General features: G+C 46.5%; 2 protein-coding genes across 6 annotated transcripts in view; one reads left to right on the top strand and one right to left on the bottom strand.

Moving 5' to 3' along the window:
- The first annotated feature begins 539 nt into the window (after window positions 1-539).
- LOC119218318 (cysteine/serine-rich nuclear protein 3-like) lies at window positions 540-5,396 on the top strand. Of its 2 annotated transcripts, none has more exons than XM_037472676.2 (5): window positions 540-729; window positions 2,246-2,416; window positions 2,756-3,012; window positions 3,211-3,507; window positions 4,058-5,396. In XM_037472676.2, exons 2-5 carry the CDS (start codon window positions 2,272-2,274, stop codon window positions 4,994-4,996), a joined length of 1,638 nt encoding a protein of 545 aa, XP_037328573.2. In that variant the 5' UTR covers window positions 540-729; window positions 2,246-2,271; the 3' UTR covers window positions 4,997-5,396. The 2 variants fall into 2 exon arrangements, with proteins under 2 accessions (XP_037328573.2, XP_037328564.2); XM_037472667.2 differs by having other exon boundaries at window positions 541-729; window positions 3,211-3,522.
- A 3,964-nt stretch (window positions 5,397-9,360) lies between these two features.
- Window positions 9,361-25,202, bottom strand: part of scn1lab (sodium channel, voltage-gated, type I like, alpha b) — a 30,710-nt gene continuing 14,868 nt past the window's right edge. For all 4 annotated transcript variants that reach the window (XM_062561352.1, XM_062561351.1, XM_062561353.1 and 1 more), the window contains 15 exons: window positions 25,064-25,196; window positions 24,708-24,946; window positions 24,450-24,623; window positions 23,239-23,595; window positions 22,544-23,071; window positions 18,813-18,948; window positions 18,166-18,320; window positions 17,859-18,032; window positions 16,953-17,075; window positions 15,850-16,125; window positions 15,301-15,354; window positions 15,078-15,215; window positions 13,522-13,626; window positions 13,166-13,436; window positions 9,361-13,070 (listed from right to left, as the gene is read on the bottom strand). In XM_062561352.1, the coding sequence (XP_062417336.1) occupies window positions 11,887-13,070; window positions 13,166-13,436; window positions 13,522-13,626; window positions 15,078-15,215; window positions 15,301-15,354; window positions 15,850-16,125; window positions 16,953-17,075; window positions 17,859-18,032; window positions 18,166-18,320; window positions 18,813-18,948; window positions 22,544-23,071; window positions 23,239-23,595; window positions 24,450-24,623; window positions 24,708-24,946; window positions 25,064-25,196 (4,047 nt within the window). In that variant the 3' untranslated portion in view covers window positions 9,361-11,886. The remainder of the gene's footprint in view (window positions 13,071-13,165; window positions 13,437-13,521; window positions 13,627-15,077; window positions 15,216-15,300; window positions 15,355-15,849; window positions 16,126-16,952; window positions 17,076-17,858; window positions 18,033-18,165; window positions 18,321-18,812; window positions 18,949-22,543; window positions 23,072-23,238; window positions 23,596-24,449; window positions 24,624-24,707; window positions 24,947-25,063; window positions 25,197-25,202) is intronic.

Genomic DNA, 25,202 nt, shown 5'->3' with positions numbered 1-25,202 from the left:
GTGAATGTGTCCTAAAGGAGTGTGTCCTATAGCAGTGTGAATGTGTCCTAAAGGAGTGTGTCCTATAGCAGTGTGAATGTGTCCTAAAGGAGTGCCCAGTGCCTTAGACTTAGCCAAAAACTAGGTTAATTTAATGTTTTAAAACTAGTCTGCTTCATTTCGTTTCTTTTTGTCTTTCTGTCTGTGCTATCAATTTCCATTTCAAATTAGCTTCATGAAAAAAAACATAACAAAGCAGAAATCCCGAACAATGTGAGAAATCAAATATTGTGGTGGAGAAAAACCAAGATGACACGTCGAGATAATTGTAGAAACTATTACCAACACATTAGTGTTAACAATTCCCCTTTAGACGGTGGGATAAGAGGTGTTTCAATCCACACTTTTACACCCCCACCCCATCATATGCACCACCACATACTCCCCCCCCCCCCCCCCCCCCCCCCCCGCCGCCCCCCCTCTCTCTCTCTCTCGTAGGGCTTGCTTTACCTCAGTCAAGCTCCAGCGCTCCAACCGGCAGCAGCATCGAGCTAACCAGTCTTTGTGAGGACAGAGAGAGAGAGAGAGGGGGAGAGAGGGAGAGAGTGAGAGAGAGAGAGGCGGGCATCATGGCAGCGCTCGCTGCATCATCACGACACATGTTTGGCTGCTGCTGGCGGAGCGCTGTGTGATGCGCAGGAGAGACTCGAGAGGACTTCCTGGAAACCAAAAGGCGAGCCGAGGAAACAGGTCAGTGGCGGTCAGACAGGCTCACAGGAAGCCTCTCTCCTCTCTCCTCCTCCTCCTCCTCTTCTCTTCTTCTTCTTCTTCTTCTTCTTCTTCTGCATGCAGCAGCGCAGGTGCTGCGGGTCTCCGTCCCGGGCACCGGGTTGATGCCGGTACGCGTTTGTCAATGAGAATCCCCCTGTCGGTGGTTGTTTTGCACAGGGACATGCACGGTTGAGTGGGAGGTTTAACGCATGTGTGTGTGTCAAGAGGCATGGGTGGCACGGGTGTGTGTGTGTGTGTGGGGGGGGGGGGGGGGTGGGACTCTCCTGGATCCAAGGGAGAAAAAAAACTGCAGCAGACTGTGCCATCAAATAGATGGAGATATGTTACTTTGCACAATGTTGGCAGTTAATTACTCCCCACAAGCTGTAAGCCTGGAGTCCTGTTTGGATGGAGAGTAACCGGAGGGGAACTAATCATTCAAAAATGGAGCATGACGATAAGCCTGTAAGGGCATACTAGTATTGCAGTAAGAGGAAGGAGACAAAGCCTGCCAGAGAGGAGAAGCTTGGCCCAGCATTCGGCTCTGCTGCATGTGATGTAATCCTCCACTGGTCCAGTCAGCTCAACAGTATGGTTTTTATTTTTACACATTTGAAATTGACGACAAAGTGCAAAAGGCTGACCATGCGTGCAGATCATATCTTATCAGAAGTGTTGCCAGACACTTATTCACAATAAAAGCAACCAATGTGTAATATCGGTTAATTCAATCCCTAATGAGTGTAAATATTTGTTTTGACTCCGGTCTTCTTTCGATTTCACAAAGTTTTATAAAGTCACATATTGGAACATTATGGTGTGCTGCCAACCTTTGCATAACCCAATTAACTTAAAAAACAGGTTGGTTGAGCTATTTACTGGGCTGAAGTCATTATTTTATTGCAAAATGTATTCTTCCAAAAAATAAAATAAAATACTATAAATATATTGGTCATTTCAACTCCTTAAATACAAAAAAAGGGCATGGGCTGAAGAAAAAAAAGTACTTTTGCCTACTGTAAAAAACATTTTGCAGCCCAATATCTTTGTTTGAAGAATCATTTTTTGGTAATAATGTGAGAATTATGCAGATTCTGCTGTACAAAAGTTTTTTACACAGCAATTCAGAAGGAAACTGACAGCCTGATTTCACAATGGAATATGTTGGTCATGTCAGAATAAATACAGTGCTAATGTGGAGTAATTCCCACTTCCATGCTAAAACTCAATGAACTAGGGAGGTATCTACAGGCTAAAAACCTTTTTTTTTGCACCCAGAAAAAATTGACCTATTTACACATGCAAGAGTTTAAGAGCAAAATTACACACATATTTTCTGTCTTCCTTAACAATGTGAGTTCAAGATTCACGTTCTCTTTTATCTCTGTTTTTGTTCTCCACCAGCTCCTATTATTAACTTTAAGTTATTTCGGTTGGTCATTAGTATCATCTTCACCCTGGCTTACATCTGTTGTGACCCATGGACTTTGTACAGGTGCGACCAGTTAGAGGAGCCTCAAGATGAGTGGGATCCTGAAGAGGAAGCTGGAGGAGGGCCCGCCCCCTTACCTGTCCCTGCAGGGCTCCGATGATGACGTTTCCTGCAGCGACAGCGGCAACAGCAGCGATAGTCTCAACCACTCCGTCCCCTCTGGGCTGCTGGACTGTAAGACCACGTTATTACCACACCGCTTCTGACAGAAGCCCCAGCTCGGGTGTTTTTGGTACAATAGATAGGGATCGTTTAAGAAATTTCATTTTTTTAAAATTATTAACAATAAGAATAGCGGTTGCCACTGGGTCACATATATTCAAAGCAGCCCTTACGTACGTTCCCATAAAATACAACTGTTTTGTGAATTATGTGACAAGGGGAAAGCACTTTGTTGAGGATTTTGTTTGCTTTTGACGTATCATGGCGAATACGCTTTCACCCAGGAAACTGAAACTGTTTGAATTGTGCACCAAGTACTTTTTCTTCCATGTCTTCTCATACCCGTCTCAGCTACTCTCCAGCAGCAGTCAAAGAGACTGCGGGGTCGCAACGTGCACTTTGAGAGCGTGACGGTGTACTACTTCAACCGTCGGCAGGGATTCACCACCGTGCCCACGCAGGGGGGCAGCACCTTGGGCATGTCGCCACGTCACAGCGGGGTGAGGCGCTTCACCCTGCGGGAGTTCGCCATGGAGCAGAAACGGAGCCACCGAATTATGTTGAGGGATCACCTCAAAAAGGAGAAACTCAACGCCATCAAACTCAAAGTCAGTGGCACGGCACAGTAAAGCCTCATTTTACACATACATCAAAAAGCCCGTACTGTTTTTAAGGAAGGTATTGGTTGGGTACATGCGAAGCCAATTTTCCGCCAACCGCTCTTCTCACATTGGAATATCCCAAGGCCGTAGATGTTCTTGTAGGCGTACACTTTTGGTCCAAACATTCTTTTTTCTGTCCTCCAGCTGACTAAAAATGGCACAGTGCCATCTGTGGAGGCGGACACCCTGACCCTGGATGACATATCCGAAGACGACCTGGATGTGGACAACACCGAGGTGGACGACTACTTCTTCCTGCAGCCGCTGACTACCAGGAGGCGCCGGGCCCTGCTGCGCTCCTCGGGGGTCCGACGCCTCGACGTGGAGGAGAAGCACGATCTGCGCGCCCTCCGCGTGTCTCGAGAGGAGTGTGGGTGCCGTTGCCGGGGGACCTGCGACCCGGAGACCTGTGCTTGCAGCCTGGCCGGCATTAAGTGCCAGGTAAATGGAACTGTGGTGAGGCCCATCTATAATACTAAAGTGTTGTTCGTTTCCAACTGAAAGCAGTACACATATCTCTATACATTTATTAGTAGTTTAATTAGCCCTTCGTTTTTTTGGCATAACAAAACAGTAGCCCAAAGTAAGTTTTAAGAATCCAATAATTAGTGCCGTCTAACATTTCCTTCTTGTGCTGTACTGCCCCCACTCTGAAAGCTCACATGCACGACACTCTGGTTCTTGAAAACCTGATATTTATAAGTGTTAAGTCTTGGAAAAAGCAAACCTGTTTTAGGGAATATGCATTCTAAACATATTTTACAAGGTCTGAGAGGATTTGCATAACCAAATAATGAAAAGCCTTGAGAATAAAGTAGATAACTAGAGAGATAACCTGAGTTCTACTGCATTAAGGTGTGTAATTATATACATATAACACCCAGAGTGGATTCTGCTGCATTTCAACAAGCATGACGGGCTGTGATTGGCAGCTGAATTCACCTTTTCGGTCACTGCTGCTCTACACTGTTGAGTCTTTTCCTGTCCTCAGGTGGACCGCATGTCCTTCCCTTGTGGCTGCACCAAAGATGGCTGTAGCAACAACACGGGGCGGCTGGAGTTCAACCCGGTCCGGGTGCGCACCCACTTCCTGCACACCATCATGAAGCTGGAACTGGAGAAGAGCCGCGAGGAGCAGCAGCACCAGCAGCATCATCAGGGGCAGCAGCAGACGGAGCAGCAGCTTGTAACCAATGGCAACGGTTACCATGGCGACTCCTCCTTGGTCCAGCAGCAGCAGCCGAACCTACAGTTCCCCTTGATGAGTGCTACGCCACACATTCCCATCATGCACCTCCAGAACACAGGCGAGTCGGATTCACATCTAGGCGAAGAGGAGGAGGAAGAAGAGGAGGAGGAAGATGAAGAGGACGATGAGGCTTATGAGGACGACGAGGACGGCAGCAGCGTTTGCAGTGGGCTGTCGGACTGCAGCACCCACAGCTTGGGAACGATCGACCCCGAGGACGTCGAGGAGGAAGAGGAGGACGAGGACGACGAGGATGACGAGGAGGACGATGACGACGAAGAGGAAGACGAAGAGGAAGACTGGGATTGCACATTGCACGGAACGAGTCCTCCACCCTACTCTGTCCCGCTTCCCTCTGTGCTGAGTTACTCCAACGTGAGCCTTGGCCACCCCTTCCACAACACTCCCCCCATGCAGCATTATCAGATAGACAGTGCAGTAAACGGCACTCCTGCTTTCCTCGGTAAAAGTGTCCCCATCGCCCCCCCAACACTCCCCACAGTAGAGGCCGCATTAGAGTCTGAGATAAACCCCAAACTCCGCCGCCAGACAGAGCAGCAGAGCCATTTCCCCAAGGCCCCCAGTCCCCAGACTTGCTCACAAGTGGACGCCTACGACAGCCTCCCCGCCCCCACCGGACTGCTCTCGGTTCCCCCACAACAACAATCCGGACCGCCATGACTCACAGACCCAGGCTCCGGAAGGGGGGGAGGGGGGGGAGAAAGTAAGGAGCTGGTGAAGGAGCAACTAGGACTGCCGAGGCAAGGAGGCACCGACCAAATCACAGACATGTCCAGCTCAGGCAGCATCTGACTGGAAGGTTTCGGAGGGGGGGGCGTGGGGGGGGGGTCATGTCTGGAAATCTTGATTCACAAATCGCGTACCTAAACCATCGATTTATTCTGTAGAAGTGCACTTCCAAAGAGGGAATGAGTCATGCAGACTTTGCAACGGAAGCCTTAGAAGAGGTCTATTTAATCTGGGTTCAATATGTCTCCTTTTTAAGATTGTTGGTTGAATAAAGTTAAAGATGTTCATTGACAAAGCTCAATAAAACAGTGTTTCTGTGCTGCACTCGTAACTATGTGGAGCATCATTTGTGCCCTCTTGCGAAGTCTTTGATCATTCCAGCATGTCTCCTGACTGGCATCTATAACGAACCAAGATTTCGAGGTGCTCGTATTCTTGCATTATTTTCCACTGTGTTGGTGTCTCATCGTTGCTGCTGATGTTTCTTCAATGCCTGTCTGCATGTGTTCAGTTTACTTGAGACTGTGAAAGGATAAACAATTTTTGGGCAAAACACTGGCAGTTACTATCAACACAAATATCTGTTCTAATTTGTACTAAATATCTTTCTTTAAAGTTGTCAAATTTGTCAATACATCTCAGAAGCTAAATGTTGGGGGGGATTTGAATAATGTCGCACATTCCTTAATGAAACTTCTAAATGTGTTTATATAATTATTGGATCTCTTGACTACATGTTGAAGGAGTCACAATTGAGCCGGACCCCGCTGCCCCCCTAAGCTCCACGGAGCACTTTGGCATCCCTCAACTCATTGTTTTGGTTTTTGGTCACAGCTCCCACGGCTTAATTTTAAGCCGGATGAACCAATTTCCCCGATAAATCTCATTACATGCCAATCGCTATCCGGTAGCGGCTAGCAAGCCTTCCCTGACTCTAGCAAGCTTGTTGGTAAAGCTGGTGGAGCATTTAGCAGCTACAGAGACACATATTTCCCTCAGGAGTGGTTGGAGATTTAAACATCTGGGTTGAATATTGGACTGACATTCGTCAGGTGGACAGAGATATGAACGCTAATGTTGCTTTGTGTCTGTTGGATGTGTGTCAAAGAAGGAACCCGTTTGTGTATCACATTAAGCGGACATCCTAGGTCATGATCGTGTACAACGCATTTTCAAATTTCTCAAAGTAGCAGAAAATATTGAATTGCAAGTTGTTTATTTCGTGGCCACACTCAATGCTGCAATAATAACTACTAAAACCCGGATATAGGAGAGTATTTCAAGTGGTCTGTGGTTAACAATGGCTTTGAAAAAGGGCAGTTGCTAGGAAGTGGCAACTACAGACATTACCTTTGAACGCTAGTGAGTTTTAAGCTTTGTGGTGATGACTTGACGTCATGTGACCATCGTGTAGCTTGTTGATGGCGTGACCATAGCTTCTTACTTACTGTACTTGGGGATCAAACCATTCACAACACTGGTGGTCATGTTGAGCTCTGTAGCTGGGACTCGGGTAGCTAAACGGCAAATGCTAAGCTAAGGCAGCTAGCGACCTATAACATCATAATGTTTGCGTTTCCATGGTGAGCAATTAGCGTTCAGCTCATGGCACCGCTGTCCTAAAGCTCAATATTGTGTTATCTTAGAGAAGAAAACACATGTTTTTACCTTCTTGTATGTAAATCAAACTGTAATTTGAACACGCTGTGAACAAAGCACCCCACCTGGAGTGAACAATATACTATTGCAAATATTCTAGTAAATACAATTCTTCCTAATATAAGTAGCCTAAATACGTTGTCTCTGCTATTTCTGTTATTTATCCTTTTACAGTCACGTGAACAAGTTTTCAGAGAAGTTAAGGCTTTTGTCAAAGTAACTAACGTCTTTCAAAATATCAATACTGGGTCCAAAAATGTGTCATGTTCTTTTTAAAGCAACTGTACATTTTCACGTGAATAAAAAACACTTTGTAACTCCACCTGATTGCAAAGGTTAATTCATTAAGTTTTACCACTTGTGTTTTACCCATGAAAACAGAGACGCTCACAGCCGGAGTATTCTATTTGTCTACCAGCAGAGGGCAGCTGTTGCCTAACAACCGAGTCTGGTTTTCTCTCACTGACATCCTCCAACACAAAGGGGTTAAACCTTATTATTTTTGTATGACTTCAGTAAATGTGTTGATTGCATGTTTCCTGCTACAAGGCAATCTGTGTTCTTCCACCCTTTAAGCACACTGCACACTGTTCCTCTGCTGTTATCTGCGAGACTGATGTGCCCCCCTCCCATCCCATTCTCATTCACACGCTCCCACCGGTGCTTCCTGTTAGAAATGACTTTCTTGCCTCTAGGAAGCACTGCTGAGTGAACAACACCGTCTTTGTAGAGCGGCTATTGTGTTCTAACCTTATTGATGTATAGAAATACACATCCATGCATTTGTTGCATAAACACACACACACAACTGCAGCAGGTGTTGGGCACAATTGAGACTGAATGTACATCCAGAAGTGGCCCTCAGACCTACGTGCCGCTCATTGGATCCCGATGTGGATCACACGGTCATCGCTTGACGGCTTCCTTTCCTTAGATAATCAAATCGGTATGGTGTGCGTCCACCAGCGTTGGTGCAGGGAGGGCAGGGTGGGGAGAGCAATTTTTATAGCCTGCAAGGAATTGTGGGTAAGCAAGCTCCGGGAAAGACGGCGGTGATCAATCACAGGCAGGGAGCTGTAATGTTTGGTTGCCAGGCAACAGGAGGAGAGAAGCTGGAGCAGCAAAGCGTTTGTAAGAGCTTTGCTGCTAGTTGGGGGTGGTCTGGGCTTTTCACCTCTTTCTCCCTCACCCTCTGAGTGTCAGTCTGGCTCTTGTAGGTGAAAGCGCGATGACATTCAACACTGCAACTATGTGTCAAACACTAAAGATGTCTGACACTGAATGCATCGTTTAAAATGCACCTTTAAAGGAAAAACAATTTGTTCCTCAGACATAGGAGAGAGTGCGCTGGGAACCGCAAGATTGGCTGGTTGGTTCGAATCCTGGCTGCTCCATGTCCCATGTCGAAGTGTCTCTGAGCAAGGCACCTGACCCCTACCTGCTCCCCGGGCGCCCTTATGGCTGCAGACGACTCCCATTGTGTGGGGTGAGTTAAAAATGAAGAAAAACAGCTTAGTTTACAATTTGACAAATCAAAACAAATATAACTCAAGGTCCACTTACTATTCCACTTCCTAAGCTTTTAGTTGCATCACGTAGCCTTCATCGGCGAATGAAGATCAGTCTCTCCGCTCGCCAAGATGATGCTAGATTGGCATTAGATTTATATGTGGGATGATAAAGATCAGCCACAGCAGAATCCCTACCTGAAAGAAATCTAGACCTTGAGTTCAAATCTTTTTTATTTTATTTTAAGTAAAGAATTAACATTGAACGCTCATACTGAGTAGTAAAAAAACTCTCATTACATTCGTCAAAAATATACATATATCAAACGTGACCTCTGCATTTCACCAATGCTAAGCACTCAGAAGCTGTGAGAGCCACCAGGGATTAAACTGCCAACTTTTGAGTGAAAGAACAGCCCTCTCTACCCACTGACTCTGAGCCACAACACACAACAAATTGTATTTACCTTATTAACACATGGCAAGATTTGTTCATCTGCAATTGGGTTTTATTAAATATTACCGACATTCTATACTTGGGCATGAACCAATTAGTTGACACATGAATGTATTCATACATATAGGGACTGCTTATAAATAAAGAAAAGTTAGCATGTTTCGTAATGCAGACTTGTAGGTATTTTTGCCTTTTACCATTTCTGAATGTATGTTTTGATCCCACCTACCCCTGTGGCCTGTTGTCTCTGGGAAATGTCGCTGTGGATTCAACACATTATCCTCAGACTGAAAACAGAGCATCGTCCGAATACGCTGAGGCTCTCACCTCCTCCAACACATGAGTTCTCGTCTCACAATGAATGCATCCCGCATGCAAAACAGCTCTTTCTTCATTATTCTGGAAATCTAGATTTTGTGTTTTTAGTTGTTGCATCTTGGATTATAACAAGCAATGCAAAAGAAGTCACATTTTTGGCAAGTGGTCATTTGTAAATGATTAATACATCGATTGTAACGATTGATGTTTGAACCACACGGAGGATCCTGCTCATCCGAAGGTCACAGCTGGGATCACAGACGAAAGAGCGCACGTCACAGAAGAGCCGCTGGAATCGATCGGACTAAGCGAGCGCCGAGGGGGGGATAGGCGGGAAAAAAATCAACAGGTACTTACAAAAAATATGTCCTTTATTCTTTTGGCTTTGAAATTATATGACCATATGAACAGACAGTAGTCACTTCTTGCATGCTGTTCACTAAAACACTACAAGCGCAATGAGAGATGGCTACTGGTTGCTTCATGGTTAATCTACAGATGTGGGGACCAGACACTTCACTGTGTTTGTAATGAGTTACAGTACAAAAGAAATACAAAATTAAAAAATGTAAATCAAATTCGAAGACTGAAAAAATACACTCATGTCTACAATATAAATGTTATTCATAATCGGTGGAACAAAAGCAACCCGCGGACACCCAATTTCACAAACAAAAACGCAAGCTCACATTGAGAAACAGACATTGAGATTCTCCCTTACACGTGGACGCACGTCTCACACACACACACACACACACACACACATCTACATGTACGAAGAGGTGTTACATACAGAAGTGGGATAAAAAGTGCTCTTACATTAAAAGTAAGTGTGATGCATACTGTGGGCTCGAATAGCTGGATTATGTAGAAACCAGTAAATTAAAACCACTAGCTTTTCAATTTAAAACAGCACGGAAGTCGTACCACTGCTCGTAGCATTGGTAAATGGGATAGCTACAAAGATTTGTCTTTAAAATTCAGTTCCTTCCTTCACAATAGCTCGGGGAGGATAGTGGCCAAATGCTTTGGAGGAGACACGATTTGAGCGCCACATTTTAAGGAATACTTCTGACATTTTACGGAAAAGAGTCAATAATAATGTCAAGAGTGTGCATGGGTAGATTGGGATAACACTTGTGTTACTAAGTTAGCTAACAGCGTGTTGCCGAGGGTTAGCATGTCGACAAGGGTTAGCATGTTGGCAAGGGTTAGCGTGTTGTCGAGGGTTAGCATGTTGCCGAGGGTTAGCGTGTTGTCGAGGGTTAGCGTGTTGTCAAGGGTTAGCGTGTTGTCGAGGGTTAGCGTGTTGCCGAGGGTTAGCGTGTTGTCGAGGGTTAGCGTGTCGGCGAGGGTTAGCATGTTGGCGAGGGTTAATGTATCAGCTAGCCTGGCTCGCTCCAACTAGAGCTTATAAATATAAACCTGGTTTTGGGTCCGTTTGTCAACGTTGACTTGTTCAACTGTAGTTTAAGCAACCCAAACCACAACCATTTATTTCACTTAAAGGTACTTTTGGATGTCAGTGATGTCATCACTTATTTACCGCTATATGATGGCCTTTTCATTCAAAGTCAAAAAGCCACTAACTTGAATTAAGAAGCAAAAGAGGAATGATTTTTTACTTTAAATATCACAATAATTAAAAAGACGACCAATTGTTGCTATAAAATGCTTTAAAAGCTAAGAGATCTTTACAATCTGCATTTAAGTAAATATTTTGCACGTCAAAACTTGATTACATGGTATTCAACTTTTTTTAAAACAGGTATGTCCATAAAAATCCGACATGACGTATGAGCTTACACTTCCTTACATTTTCTCCTGAGCATTGAAGAGCTCCATGTTCGGCCTCTGGCGTTTCTCCCGATAACACTTGTTCACTTTCTTTTTCTGCGCTGAATCTTTGGTCCGTGCGCACCTTGTTGTTTTGGAGAATATCGCCGCGAACTCCGTGCACGCTCAAAGCTCCAGATACGACTTGTTGATTGGCGAGCCTCTGGGGGGGGGGATTGTTGAGCGAGTCAGGCTAGCTGTTCCGCTGCTTTCCGTCTTTGCTAAGGGGACGAGCGCCATATTTAAAAGAATGATCTTCTCATCTAAAACAGCAACTAAGAACATTCCCCAAAATGTCAACAATTTCTTTAAATGTCTCATTCCTTGCATACATTCAGCTTCTCTGTAATCAGAGACTTGTGTTTTCCATTGAAATGGGCAGGGGGCAGAAGCACAATACAGAGTTCAACAATCACTGATGGCACTGAGTGCAAAGGAGTTGTCCTTTGCAGCTCAGTTTCGTTTCAGCTTGGTGCAACGAGTGCACCCTTGTTGAGGTTTCCAGCATTGACTTTGTCTACCCTAGGTGATTTTACAACAGTGAAAGCAGAGGACACGTTTTCACAATAAAAACACAAAAAAGTATAAAACATTCTTTCTTTAAAAAAAGAAAAGAAACTGTCACCAAAAAAAGAACGGAAAAAAAGAACAAAAGATGAAAACGCAGAGTACTTGTTTAGTGATACAGCGATTGTTGAAATTCAAGACACTGGATTTATAGTAGTAGCAGCAGCAGCACTAGCTACAGACTACTTAATGATACACTCAAGTGTGTCAGTAACAACAACCAAGAGGAAATTCACAAGCGCATTGTGCAGAGAGGCTTTCCTTTTTTTGCAGTTGACCTCTGACAGTGTCTCCTGTACCGAATGTTTTGTCTCTGAGAAGACCCCCACGTATTCACATAGGACATAAGCACGCTCGCATGTCACGCCCCCCTGAAGGAGCGCTCTTCAAAAGCCAGGCGTACATCTACACACCCCCTCTAAAAGCTGTAAACAAATTTCCCCTCGCCTCTCTGATGCATTATCTATCTAATAAGTCTATTTATTTCTGTCTCTACCTTTGTTTTCTTTTTCCCTGTTCTCTTTCTCGTATTTGTCATTGTACGATTTTGTCACGCTGTTGTAGGACGGCGGCGAGGCCGTCGAGGGTGTCATGTCTGTTTTCTCGGAGGTGGAGTTCTCGGGGAACTTGCCGATGACCATCAAGTCCTTGTCGGGGTCGCGGGCTCCCTCCTTCAGCCGCTCCTTGTAGATGGCGGAAGCCTTCTTCATGGCCAGGCGGATCTTGTAGTGACGGAAGGCTCGCTGGATAATTACGGCCGCCATGTCCTCTTGTTTGCGGCGCAGGGTGGTGGTGATGGGCTCGTAGGACACCTTGGACGGGTTGGAGGCCATGAAGCGCTCCTCCATTTGCCCGCGCAGGACGTCCATCTCGCCGCTCTCGCCTAGCACTCGCTTGGTGAAGGCAAACAGGATGTCGAGGCAGTGGATGCGCTCGCCGCTCACCATCGGCAGGTCCATGGAGATCAGGTGGAGCATGTTGGGCTTGGCCATGCGCAGCGGCGGGTCCAGGGCGTCGGCAAAGTCAGAGAGCTTGCTATATTCCATGAACTGCGTGGCGTCGGGGTCGAAGCGCTCCCACACCTCGTAGAACATCTCAAAGTCGTCCTCGCTCAGCGGCTCGGCGCTCTCCTCTGTCGCCACGCTGAAGTTCTCCAGGATGACGGCGATATACATGTTAACCACGATCAAGAAGCAGATGATGATGTAGCTGACGAAGAAGAAGATGGCAACCGACGGGTTTCCGCAGTTGCCCTTGTGGTTGTTGCCCGGGTGCTCCATTTCGCTGTCGCAGTCGGGCTCCCTCTTGTTGAGGATGGGCGCCATCAGTCCGTCCCACCCGGCCGACGTGGTGATCTGGAACAAGCAGATCATGCTGTTCCCGAACGTCTCAAAGTTGAACATGTCGTCGATGCCCGCCTCGTGCTTGACGTAGGCAAAGTTGGACATGCCGAAGATGGCGTAGATGAACATGACGAGGAAGAGGAGGAGGCCAATGTTGAACAGAGCGGGCAGCGACATCATCAGGGCGAAGAGGAGCGTCCGGATACCCTTGGCCCCTTTGATGAGTCGGAGGATGCGGCCTATCCGGGCCAGACGGATCACTCGGAACAGCGTCGGGGACACAAAGTACTTTTCAATAATTTCGGATAAAAACATGCCTGCAAATGAATAATAAGTAAAAAAATTAAACGCTGCATACCCTTTTACAGATAATCCACTGGAAAAAAAACAAGCACCCAAAGGATCTCCTTACCTACGATGGACAGGATCACCACCACAAAGTCAAATATGTTCCAGCCGATGGTGAAGTAATAGTGACGCAAGGAGATCATCTTGAGCATGCACTCCCCAGTGAAGAGCACGATGAAGACCAGGTTGATCCGGTAGAGTGTTTTGTCCATTTCCTTGGTCTGGTTGTCCGTCTCCACCATCATGGTCACCATGTTGAGGCAGATGAGGATCATGATCACGATATCGAAGGCCTGCTTTGTGATGCAGTCGAACACGCAGCCTTGGAATGCATTCTGAGAGGACAAAGGGGGGCAAAGGGATCAGGAGACAATTGCGCACCTACGGGCGGCTGTGCTCCTTGATTAAATAGAAACATACCGCCGGCCGAGGTATCGGTTTCTGTGGTTTCTTGGAGCCCAACTTCTTCATGGCGTTGTAGTATTTCTTCTGCTCTTCTGTCATGAAGATGTCCTGACCTCCAAAGTAAATAGGGAAGAACAAAAGAACTTGGTTACAACCACATCGAGGAAAGTCACTATGTGCCTAGCAAATATCAGATATGGTATCACAGTATTAAACTTCTAGGTGCTAGGTTCTCTTCTAGGTTCAGAATTTCAACAATTAATGGATCAATCAACAAAGAAAAAATTGTTTTTGGATGAGGGTTCATTTTGTAACCATACCGACAAGAAATATTCCAGACAGACAAAGACTAAATTTAGTTAAAAAAAGAAAACCTATTCCCTTTTTTCAAAGCACTAGTAAGGTGTCTTGTGGTGTCACAGCAACACGTGAGCAATTCCTGAGGAACGCCTCTGGAGCCAGTGCTCTTTAGGGATTAAAGATTTTTAAGCTTCATAGCGGGACAGTTCTACTTTGTTAACTGAATAGCATTAGTGTTACTTTAACACATCTGTGGATATCAAGGATTTGTCATCCCTTACATTGATCGGCAGGCTGACGCCTTTCATTACATTGTGTCATTTACCTGACGCCTTTATCCAAAGCGACTTACAATGCATTATAACCCATGGCTTACATTTTTCCTGGGGAGCAATTAGGGTTTAGGTGTCTTGCTCAGGGACACTTCGACGTGACACATGGAGCAGCTGGGATTTGAACCGCCAACCTTGCGGCTCCCAGCGCATCACACTACTCCATGAGCCACCATCGCCCCATTTCAGCATGGTGGGAAGAGCTGTCATGACGAAGATGCACTTCTGTAATTTATCTCCAGATAAATCCAAATTCTAGTCACTGTGCTGTCACTAACCAGCAATGAATTCCTCCCCTCTCTCATAATGTGTCACAAGAGGCACGCATCACACTCTCCACACTCTGCTCACTGAGTGTGTGACGCCTGACTGGAGGGGTGGACTGGTGTCGACCATCTGCGTGACGCCGGGAGCTTGGGGGGGGGGGGGCTGAACACACCAATTGATACACAAGTTGGTGCGTCAAGTCGTAGATGGCATTAACTGCAGTAAGGCATCCAGGCTGCATTAACTGTGACTCTGCATATCTGTGTGTGTGTGTTTGTGTGTTTATATCTTGTGGATTCACAAAGGGACAAGTGGTTCAAGGCTGCTACGTTCCCACAAAGGCTGCCCCACCCCAAAATGGCCGCCGGTCCACACACCACAGCCCCCAGAACGCCTCACTGCACACCCAGCTGTAGGTGCTTGAGCTACTTGATTGTAGCAGGGCTTTAAAAAGCCAGAGCACACGGCTGGCGAGGGAGATGACTGGAGGCGAGCACCCAGCTGTAAACACCGAGCCAAGCAAAGGACGGCATCGGTGGACTGGAGGACGTACCTAAGTTTGACTGTTTATTAAAGAAGAATAAACCTTCTCTTTGCTTTTGAATCTGTCGTGTGCGTGCGTGCGTGTGCATGTGCCCGTTGTCCGACGGATAAAAACAACGTTGAACTTATCTTCTTCTTCTGCTGGTTGAAGTTGTCGATGATGACGCCGATGAACAGGTTGAGGGTAAAGAAGGAGCCGAAGATAATGAAGATGACAAAGTAGAGGTACATGTACAAGTTCACTTCGTATTCGGGCTGATCCTCCACCTGGATGAAAGCGAGATTACACAAGTTATTGGTTTTCATTCCTCTAGCTACACACTGCCTCTGTTCGTGATGCCCGGCGACTTACATCTCGAGAGTCCACCGCTGCGTACATGATGTCCATCCACCCCTTAAAGGTTGCCTGAAAAACGGATACAAGAGGAGTCAGTCTGGATGGGGAGGGGATCGTCTCACGCATCCTCAGCTCTTCTGCATGGCTGTCATTTAGAGCACTGGGGGGGTCTCACTTAGCTTCCTTGTTATACACTTTTTTTATTAACTCAACTTCAGCTCTTTTAATATGGTTGGGTATCATTACAATGTTCACTAATCCATTTGTTGTCCTGTGCAACATTTTTATAGTTATTTAATTTTCACTATATTGGAATATCAAAATTATTTAATTTTGTACAGCTGACTTAGACATTTTTAATGAAAAATGATCTATTTTAAATACGCAGCCTACAAAGTGTTAAATTGATACATTTTATGAGATTGCATGATATTTTAGCATGCAAGTCAGGTTAAGTAATTCTCAGGGGCACGTTCTTAAACAAATAATGCATTTACCCATTTCTTAGAGACATTACCCCCCCACACACACACACACTAAACACATGCGCATACTGTGACCCACCACTTGCAGCAGAGCCAGGTAGCCGGCCCCCACGTTGTCAAAGTTGATCTTGACGTTCTTCCAGCGCGCGCTGTCGTTCGCCAGGTTCAGACACTCCGTCATGTTGTTGACCACGTCGAGGGGGAACACCAAATCCGTGGTGGTGTTGACGCAGTAGTAGTACTTCCCCGCGAACAGGTTGACGCCCATGATGCTGAAGATGAGCCAGAAGATGAGGCAGACCAGCAGCACGTTCATGATGGAGGGAATGGCCCCCAGCAGCGCGTTGACCACGACCTGGAGAGGTCCAAGCACACGGACAATCTCAGCACACTCCTGGGGGGGCAGCCGCAAGTCTCCACTCGCCGAAAATACAAAGGGCTGCTTGATTTGTGATGGGTAGCCATGACAATCTAATCACTTCACTGATCTCTAAAAAGACGTGGACACTTTGGTTTGATTGGGCAGTAGCGCTAACGCTACGCCTTTCAGAAACAACAGCACAGGACTGATTTTAAAAAATGGCACTAACTATATTAGTCAAAGCTGCACACGTAAAGCTCTTAACACCAGCTACAGAGAGAATTTAACAACGTGCAAAGAAGAAGGTGGAAAGGTGAAAGTTCACATTTTATAGGTAAAAAGCAAAACAGAAAAAAACCTTAGAGAGGCGGGATGAAGTCACAACATTTTGTTTGACTGTAAATGAAAAAAAGACACACAACAAAGAAAAAAATTACAGGTCGAAGGCACCACACAAGCAACGTCAGAACAGCGATATATATAATAATCCGTTGACACAATGTGAAGAAAGTCATGCGGAGAGAAGAAGCACAATGGTGAATTGCAAGGAAAAGAGAGCTCTGCAGAAGTTGTCATAAGCGTGCAGATATACATTCAGGCCCAATAAGAAGCTGAAACCATTTAACACACAGCAAAAAGTTCTTGAACTGGAAAGATAAATTATACTGTAGTGTTTTCCTAGCAGTGCTACGGACATATGTAAAAAAAAAAAAAAAAACTTAAACCTTAAACATAAACCATAAACATTTCATAATGACATTGTTCATCAACAACTTAATTCAAATCGTTTCCGTGTCGTTGTTATTCCAAGATGTCCTTACCCTCATGCCCTCAAACCGAGACAGCGCCCTCAGGGGCCGGAGGGCTCGCAGTGTCCTCAGAGATTTGATGGCGGTTAGCTCAGAGTAGCCCAGAGCGTTCGCTACGAGGCTCACCAGGGACACCTAGGACACGAGGATGATGGAGACAGGCAGGGTGAAAGATGAGGAATAGAGGTTCCTCTGCCTGGTGAAGGGCTAAGAGTTCATCAGGCATTAATGATTCAGAAGTCTCCACACAATTAAAGACATAATAAATCATTTAAAGTCATTAAAAAGGAATAACAGAAGTGGCCCTGAAATCTGAATCTTTGATAAAGAGTAGTGGCAAAGATGAGCAATGACTTGCGGACACACTCACTTATTTATATCAGCGTTAATAAGCATGAAAGGAATTGTTGAACATTTTGGAAGATCTGGTCTCATTTGCTTTCTTCAGAACGGTTCAGTTGCAAACAAGAGTTGGAAAACGAAACCTGCATTCTTTCTAAAGGCCAGCAGATGCCTACTTAGTCCCTTTGCCAAAAATCCAGGGTGGCTGTTCAAAAAGCTGAACATGAGGCCTTAAAAACCGCGGGACACAAACCAATGGGTGGCTTCACTGGGGCTACGTCCACTTCTAATATGTAGTCTCTGCTCCAGAGCTCAACACTACAGCCTCTGAGGCTCACTGGTTAAGAATAACCTTCTTACTTTCCCCCAAATAATGCTACGCTAATAGCATCCTTGCTCTATCTACATAATTAGCATTAAAATATGGTTTGTTTCAAGTTTTTCGCATCCAACTCACAACAAGAAAGCACGTATGCAATTTCCCAAAATGTCAAACTTAGACATCTTCGAAGTCGTAGTCATCTTTGAGAGCAAGATCGGAAGCTTTATTTTGATGTGTTCTCGCTTTATACATACGTCTACAATGAGAAAGTCCAGCCAGCACCAGGCGTTGGTGAAATACTTGACGAAGCCGTAGGCCACCCACTTCAGCAGCATTTCCAGGATGAAGATGTAAGTGAAAACCTTGTCCGCGTACTCCAGCACGATTTTAATGGTCTTCCGCTGCTCAATGTAAATGTCCTCGAACGCCTGCGCAGAAGGGAACAAACGGGGAGTTTTTTCGGCTTTTATTTTGTATAGTCAAATATTGAAAATTGAAAATGTGCATATATTATCAAAAATAACATTGGGTAACAAAAAGGAGGGTAAAGCACCCACTTACCAGCGCTCCGCTGCTTAGCAGGATCATGAATATGATGAAGGATTCAAACCAGTTGTGCTCCACTATGATAAAGCAGGTTTTCCTGAGGGTCCACCAGCGCTTAAAATGCTCTTCCTCCTCATCGATTTGGCAGCACGGGAACCTGATCAGGCAGCCTGCACACAGGGATGGGGGCCAGGGGGGGGGGGGGGCGGTAGTGGGGAGGACAACCAATGATTAACACTAAAACACCATCCCTCCCTCAGTCACCTTTCGTTACCTCGTTGAAACAGTTTCCATTCAAATCCATGGTAACAACAATTGAAATCTGGCTAAATTAATGCAATCCAATGCTGCTTTGGTGCCATTAAACCAGATAAATAAACATCACATTGTGCGCTGTCTGGCTGACTGATGAAAGGCTGAGGACGTACTCTCAGACTCAGGACTGCACTGGACCATTGTCAGACTAAATGTCACGTCACATTACAAGGCAATCCCACGGACCACTTCTCTTTCTGTCCTGCTGAGCATTTGTGTTCACTGCCACTCAGCGGTGAGCGTGCACATGCACATTCTGTGAGTGCGCTGCGGGGGCACCTTCTCTGCTCTGTACCTCCTCCCACCTCATCATTCACCCTGCCTATCACCCTAGCGTCCCTTCTCACCCTCCGTGAAGCAGGCCTCCGGTTCCAGGGATTCCTCCGGCTCCAGCTCCACCGAGTCCACCCCGTCTCCCGGGGGGCGGATGTCCACCGTGCTCCCCTCCGATGAGCTCAGGCGCTGGGGCTCTACGTCGAGCTTCTGCGCGGCCAAGGGAGAAGGCGGGGGTGGGGGGAGAGAGACAGCGTTACAGTGAGGGCCCGCGAAGGGTTCACCGCTCCAAGGAGCCAACCATCTGAGCTGGTTACCATTGTGACTCTCCGCTCACATGTACTCATGTGCCACAGCTACTAACACCTTGGTGTGGAGACTAGGCACTGTGATAGCTCACAAAGTTGGGCTCTTAAATGTCATTGTTTCATCATCATCATCATCATCACCACATGCAGCATTGATCAAATGTACCTACAGGCTTTGAAATGAGATTTATCTGATGGCTCAAATCAGATCATGTGGCAACACATGGCATGTGGAGGTTGGCAGTACGGAAATGCACTGTGGGTACGTTTGATGTGACCTCCATACGAGGAAGAGTGCATGCAGTATTCCAGTGCATTATCAATCCAAGCCTGAAATAGTACCAAGCAGAACGTGTGCCCAAGTATTTTCATGCCCTCTGAAAAATGACTCCACATCCATCTGTCTTCAATTTAAAAGGCCTGTTACCAAAATTTGCTCCTGCGAATAATGATTCCTCACCCACCAAGCTAGAATCGGCTGAACATTTTTCCGAGGGACATGAAAACACCTTATTTCCATTCCTTGAAAGCAGTGTACAAGCTTCTTCTGTTTGTGTCGTAGACGGATGACAACATTAGCTTACCAGCAAAAACCAGCACTGTGCACTGTTTATAAGACAGCATGTGGACGCTCTCTTTGTTTGTGTTCCTACTCATTAAACATGTTGAATTAGCACCCTTGAAGGCCCAGATCACATACAGGACTATGTCTGCTCCTCGACGGTGTTTGTCCCTTCTCCTCAGCAATGTGCAACCCAAATGCTGCTGCTGCTGCTGGGTCTCATCTGACCCTGGTAGCGCTCCACTGAAACCCCTCAAGCGCAGTGTTCTTTTGCGCTAATGTACATCACAACATCGTCTGCAGATGGTGAGACTTTTTGGTGTCGTGAGGCCTCCTGCCTGGCGCGTGGAGTACAGGAACATGTCATCGTAGACAGTGCAGCAGCTCTGATTGCCGTGGGACCCAGCTAATACGGTGTGTGTGTGGGGGGGGGGGGGGGGGGGGGATGGAAGCATGCTGCTCACAAGGGGCTGTCTCCCTTCCGGTTTCACCTTTCTCTCCTTCAGCGAAGAGACCCATTCTAGCTCGTCTGGGTGCAGATTAGTCTGAGCCCTCGCGTTGCTTTTATTGGGCAGGTTTTGCTGTGTTTGCGCAAAGTTTAGTGGAAAGAGGTGTTTTTTGCCGTAACCAAATTTCTGTTTTGATGTAGCAAACATTAAATGACGCAAGTGATGAGCTCTTTCCCCTTTATGTAAATAGCTTTCGTCTCCAGACGGCATTAAACATGGCTAGCTGACATAAGAGGACAATTAAAACCTCCTGAATACCATCTCTGCGTGTTTCCCTTATAGAAAGGTTGGTTATGATCAGATGGCCGAGACAACGTTTTCTTCAAGGCCACAAGTAGTCGGCTCAACCTCTGATGAAGCCTCGTTTAATCACTCCGAATCAGATGGAAAAGCCACCTAATATGCATTTCTCCGTTTTGCAAAATGTCAAAAGTTTGCTTAAAATTCGCGAGAGGACGGAATGGAAAGAAGCGGCTTCTGGTAGCACAGTTTCTTTGATCTCAAATTTAAGCCGGATAAAACGCAAATAAATGATTTGTTCATCACAAATAAGTCTGAGTATACAGTAAACTGCCATGTGTTATCTGTTTCGCCCCCCCCCCCTGCCAAAATCTGTGATGATTCATTTGTGTTTAAAAATGATATCCTTGGGAAATATTCCGAGAAGAATCTTTCATCATTCCACTATATGACAGAAAACAGATACAGCCCGTACAAGTATTCCTGGATGTGTGTATGTATGCTCGTGCTATGAACCAGACCAATGAATTTTGTCGAAAAACGGCAAAATTCCCTTCATCTCTTTTTTTTTTCTTCTCCTCTTCCTCAAGTCAAAACCAAGCAATGAAATCAAAAGCAAAGATCATGTTGGAGGAGTTGATCTATCGATGGGAGACGGTGGCGTTGGTCATTCCCAATGGTTTGTAACCCGATGCTTGAGATAAATAATGATGGGGAGGAGGGGGGGAGGGGTTAAGGGACAAAGATTACAGCGCTGCATGGGTTTCTGTATGGAGTAGGGGAGGTGTAAAACAAAAGAAGGTAGGGTCGGGGAGAAAGAGGGGGGTCGGGTGGGGCGGAGGGCAGACCAGGCAAAGAACGAAAATGGGCAATCCATTGAATGTATGAGAGAATGTGTTGTTTGTCTGTAAATGGCATAGGCAGTCCTCATGGTTAGTGCTATGGTACAATAAAGTGGTCTTACAATTGTCCTCTGACTGACAACCTTGAGAGCGTCTGTGACACAGCTGCAATAACAAATGGGGGGGGTTAAACAGAGTAAGTCAAAGACACCAGAAAGCCAGCATACATGCTCAAAGTGGGCTCCCACTGGGCAGCCACAGGGACACAGTGGGAGCAATTTTCCTGAAAGCATCTTCCTTTTTTTTATACTCAAAGACACAGCAAATGTTTATGGTGTCAATTGAAAGGTGTACATTAATATTTACTATTAAGGATACAGCAAATGTTTTCTGCAGAATTACTTGTTAAACGTGTAAAAACTCCCTCAATTTATTCTAGACTCTCAAAAACTAGATGATTGACCTTCACCAAATACACATTTTTTTCGTTGTAATTCTACTCTATGCAGATTATTTTAACCACTAGCTCACGCTGAAGAACTGTGATGTTAGTGTCTTGAAGCGACATTGGTATTTATTGTGACAATAAAGGATACGTCAGGCTTACAGGGTGATCAGCGAATAACCACGCGTTTTCGGTCTTTTTTCTGATTTGATCAAGCTCCATGACCGAAAAAAATGTCAGACTAAAGAATAATAAATCTAGTGCAAAATGATCCCAGTTCAGAACTCCCTGGCCAAAGGAAGGCCGAGATCAGTAGGGAGTAAGGCTGCCCTCTCTTAGTCAACTAATCGCTTGTGTGGGCATTAATATTACTGGGTACTTTTGAATCGCATGGGGCTGGCACCACACCCACACTGAGTCTCAGTGGTCGCTGTCAGCCTGGCGACGCTGAACAGCAAATCCTCCCACTGGATTTTATTGGCGATGAATTACGAAAAAAAGCGTGCAAGTGTTGACAAAGTAGTCCCTTCTAGCAGGTGATTTGCTGGCCGCTGACACTGATGAACCGCTATTTTATCGGTATTATTATTCATGTTCATATTTGTCACGGCTTTCTTGTCTGGAGAGGATTCGCTCTGCAGCACAACATGAACTGTGATATGAACAAATGAGTCAGCGGGGGATGTTATTTTCAAACCCCCCCCCCGACTGCTGGAAACCGTTCTGAAAGAGGACATCTCTATGCAAATCTTGACATTTAAGCACCGAGCGGCTCGCGTTGGCTGTTTAGCTGTCACGCATATGAAGAAGCTCTTCAGGTACGTAAGCTGTGTGACTCAAAGACATTTTTCCTACGCGCCGACGGAGACGTCTGGCCAAAGTCCCCCCCCCTCCTTTACCTCTATGCTGTCCTCCACGTCCGACGAGTCGCTGCTGAATTCCTCCGTGTTGGGGTTCTCGAAGTCCGACTCGCCCACCGCGATGGGCACCGTGACCGTCAGGCTGGGGTTGTGGATGAACGACATGTAGTCGCACTCGTCGTCCGGGAACTTCTCCGCGGAGTCGCCGCCGAGCCCGAGCCCGACCACCAGCCCTCCTCCCGGGCGCCCGTTTCCCTCTGTCACGTACACCACGCTGGGGTCTTTGGTGATCTCCACCGACGTGTGGTTGGAGACGCAGTTGCCCTTGCCGTTGCTGTGCAGCTCATCCAGCGTTTTGGTCTCCTCCGCCAGGCCGCAGCCCTTCCCGCCGCCGCCAAAGCAGAGGCTCTGGAGGAACTGCCGGAACGCGGATTTGAGGAACGCGACGCCCCGCTGGATCCGGCCCACGGCGATCTGCAGGTTGTTCATCTCGCTGTCCTCGTCAGTCGCCGCCAGGTTGTCGGCGCTGAATGAGCTCAGGAGGAGAGCCAGGAAGAGGTTTAAAACCTGGAGGGGTGAAGCGGAAAGCAAGCAGGGAAAGTGAATTACACTTGACCTTCTTACTTGTAAGCAGAGAGACTTGGCCTTCATTAAAAGCATACCATTTGCCATCATCTCGTTACATCAGATTAGATTAGATTGCACGAAGGAAATAAAGAAGAATGAGCCCTTACCACCAGGTTTCCAATGACCATGACCATCATGAAGACTATCAGGCACATGCTCTGCCCGGCCACCTCCATGCAGTCCCACATTGTCTCGATCCACTCCCCGCACAGCACCCGGAACACGATGAGGAAGGAGTGGAAGAAGTCGTGCATGTGCCAGCGGGGCAGCTGGCAGTCTTCGGAAATCTTACACACGCACTCCTTGTAGCTCTTGCCGAACAGCTGCATGCCGACCACGGCGAAGATGAAGACGATGATGGCCAGCACCAGCGTCAGGTTCCCCAGGGCCCCCACCGAGTTGCCGATGATCTTGATCAGCATGTTCAGAGTGGGCCATGACTTGGCCAGCTTGAAGACCCTCAGCTATGAAAAGTTAAAGTTTACATTTACGGTGCGATGATTCACAGTCAATAGATGAATACACTCATTTATAATTTCGCAAAAATGTCAAATTGCAAACTGATCAAATCCTATTATCCGCTTTGTGGCAAACCAGGAGGAGGGACCAAGCCAAGACTGCTCAGAAGGTGGATCGGGTTGGGGGAGGTAATAGAGGGGGGTGTATTACCCAGTGCAGGGGCTGCAACCACTTGGCACCTGGCATTGGGCACACCTGCAGCCCTAATCCAGGAATGACACGGATATAGAGGGCCGAGAAGCAGGAGAGGAAAAAAGGTGACTGAGCGGTAGTTTGAGGGAACACACTCAGCATGGAAGAAGTCCGACAACGGGGAGGTATTACTGTCCCTTCACGCCTCTCCTCTGCTCTTCAACAGGACAAGTCACCGAGGACCCAAGACCCCGACATGGAGGAATCCTTTGTTGTTTTTTGACCCTTTCCCCTATGTTTACTATTAAAAGGATGATTTTTGTTACCGAACTAATGTCTCTGTCTACCTGATTTAACATCTCCACGTCCCCCGGTTTGCCACAGCTTGTCAAAGGTCTGTCACTGACTGTGTCCTCAAAGAGCCTATTAGCTCAGCAACAAACCTGGAAAACTAATTGGGGAAACAGAAAAAAAAACACATTGTCCCCCAAAGACCACAACAATTCTCGGTGGGACCTTTTATGTGCTGCACAAAAAGCTCTCGTTACATCATTACCTGTTTAATAGCACTGTTATTGCCAGATCCACCCTAGAAGTGCAGGTGTGCCTTATCTTTGATGTATCAATCGCCTGATGCGGCTTTTGCCACGAGATGCCTCACTCTTACCAATCGGAAGGAGCGCAGGACGGATAGGCCCTCCACGTTGGCTAAGCCGAGCTCCATCAGGCTCAGGCTCACGATGATGCCGTCAAAGATGTTCCAGCCCTGTTGGAAGTAGTAGTAGGGATCCAGGGCGATGATCTTGAAGCACATTTCTGCCGTGAAGATGCCTGTGAACACCTGATGACCAAAGAGGGAACATTGTGAGAGATGTTTCACATGTTTTTTTGTTTTGTTTTTTGTTCTGGGGCGCACGCTACTTGCCAAGTTTCCCACTGAGAGGACGCTATTGAATTCTTTAGTCATGGGGTAGTGCTCCATGGCCATGAACAGGGTGTTGAGCACAATGCATATTGTGATGGCCAGGTCCACAAAGGGGTCCATGACCACCGTGCTGACGATGTCCTTGATTTTCAGCCACGTGGGGCAGCAGTCCCAGATCAGGCAGGTGTTGGCAAATCGGTACCAGCAAGGGGGGCATTTCTGTCTCGACTCCTCCAGCTCTGGGAAACGAGAGACAAATATGTTCAATAATAAAAAACATATACGCTCTCCACGTAGTGCTGTGGAACCAGGAGTTCAAGGCACAAAAATACGCAGATCCACGGCCTGATCCTCACCTTCCATGGTGTTGGTGAGGATACTGGCCACGCTCATGGCTCTCTGCCGGGCCACCGGTTCGTCCAAATAATCCATGGATGGCTTGCGAAAACCTGGCCGCCGCTTCTTGAGCTCAGTATCTGTAGTTGTACCCTGCAA

This window comes from Pungitius pungitius, chromosome 3 (assembly GCF_949316345.1).
Source record: "Pungitius pungitius chromosome 3, fPunPun2.1, whole genome shotgun sequence".
NCBI classification, from domain to species: Eukaryota; Metazoa; Chordata; class Actinopteri; order Perciformes; family Gasterosteidae; genus Pungitius; species Pungitius pungitius.
This window is presented reverse-complemented; position numbering and strand designations above follow the sequence as displayed.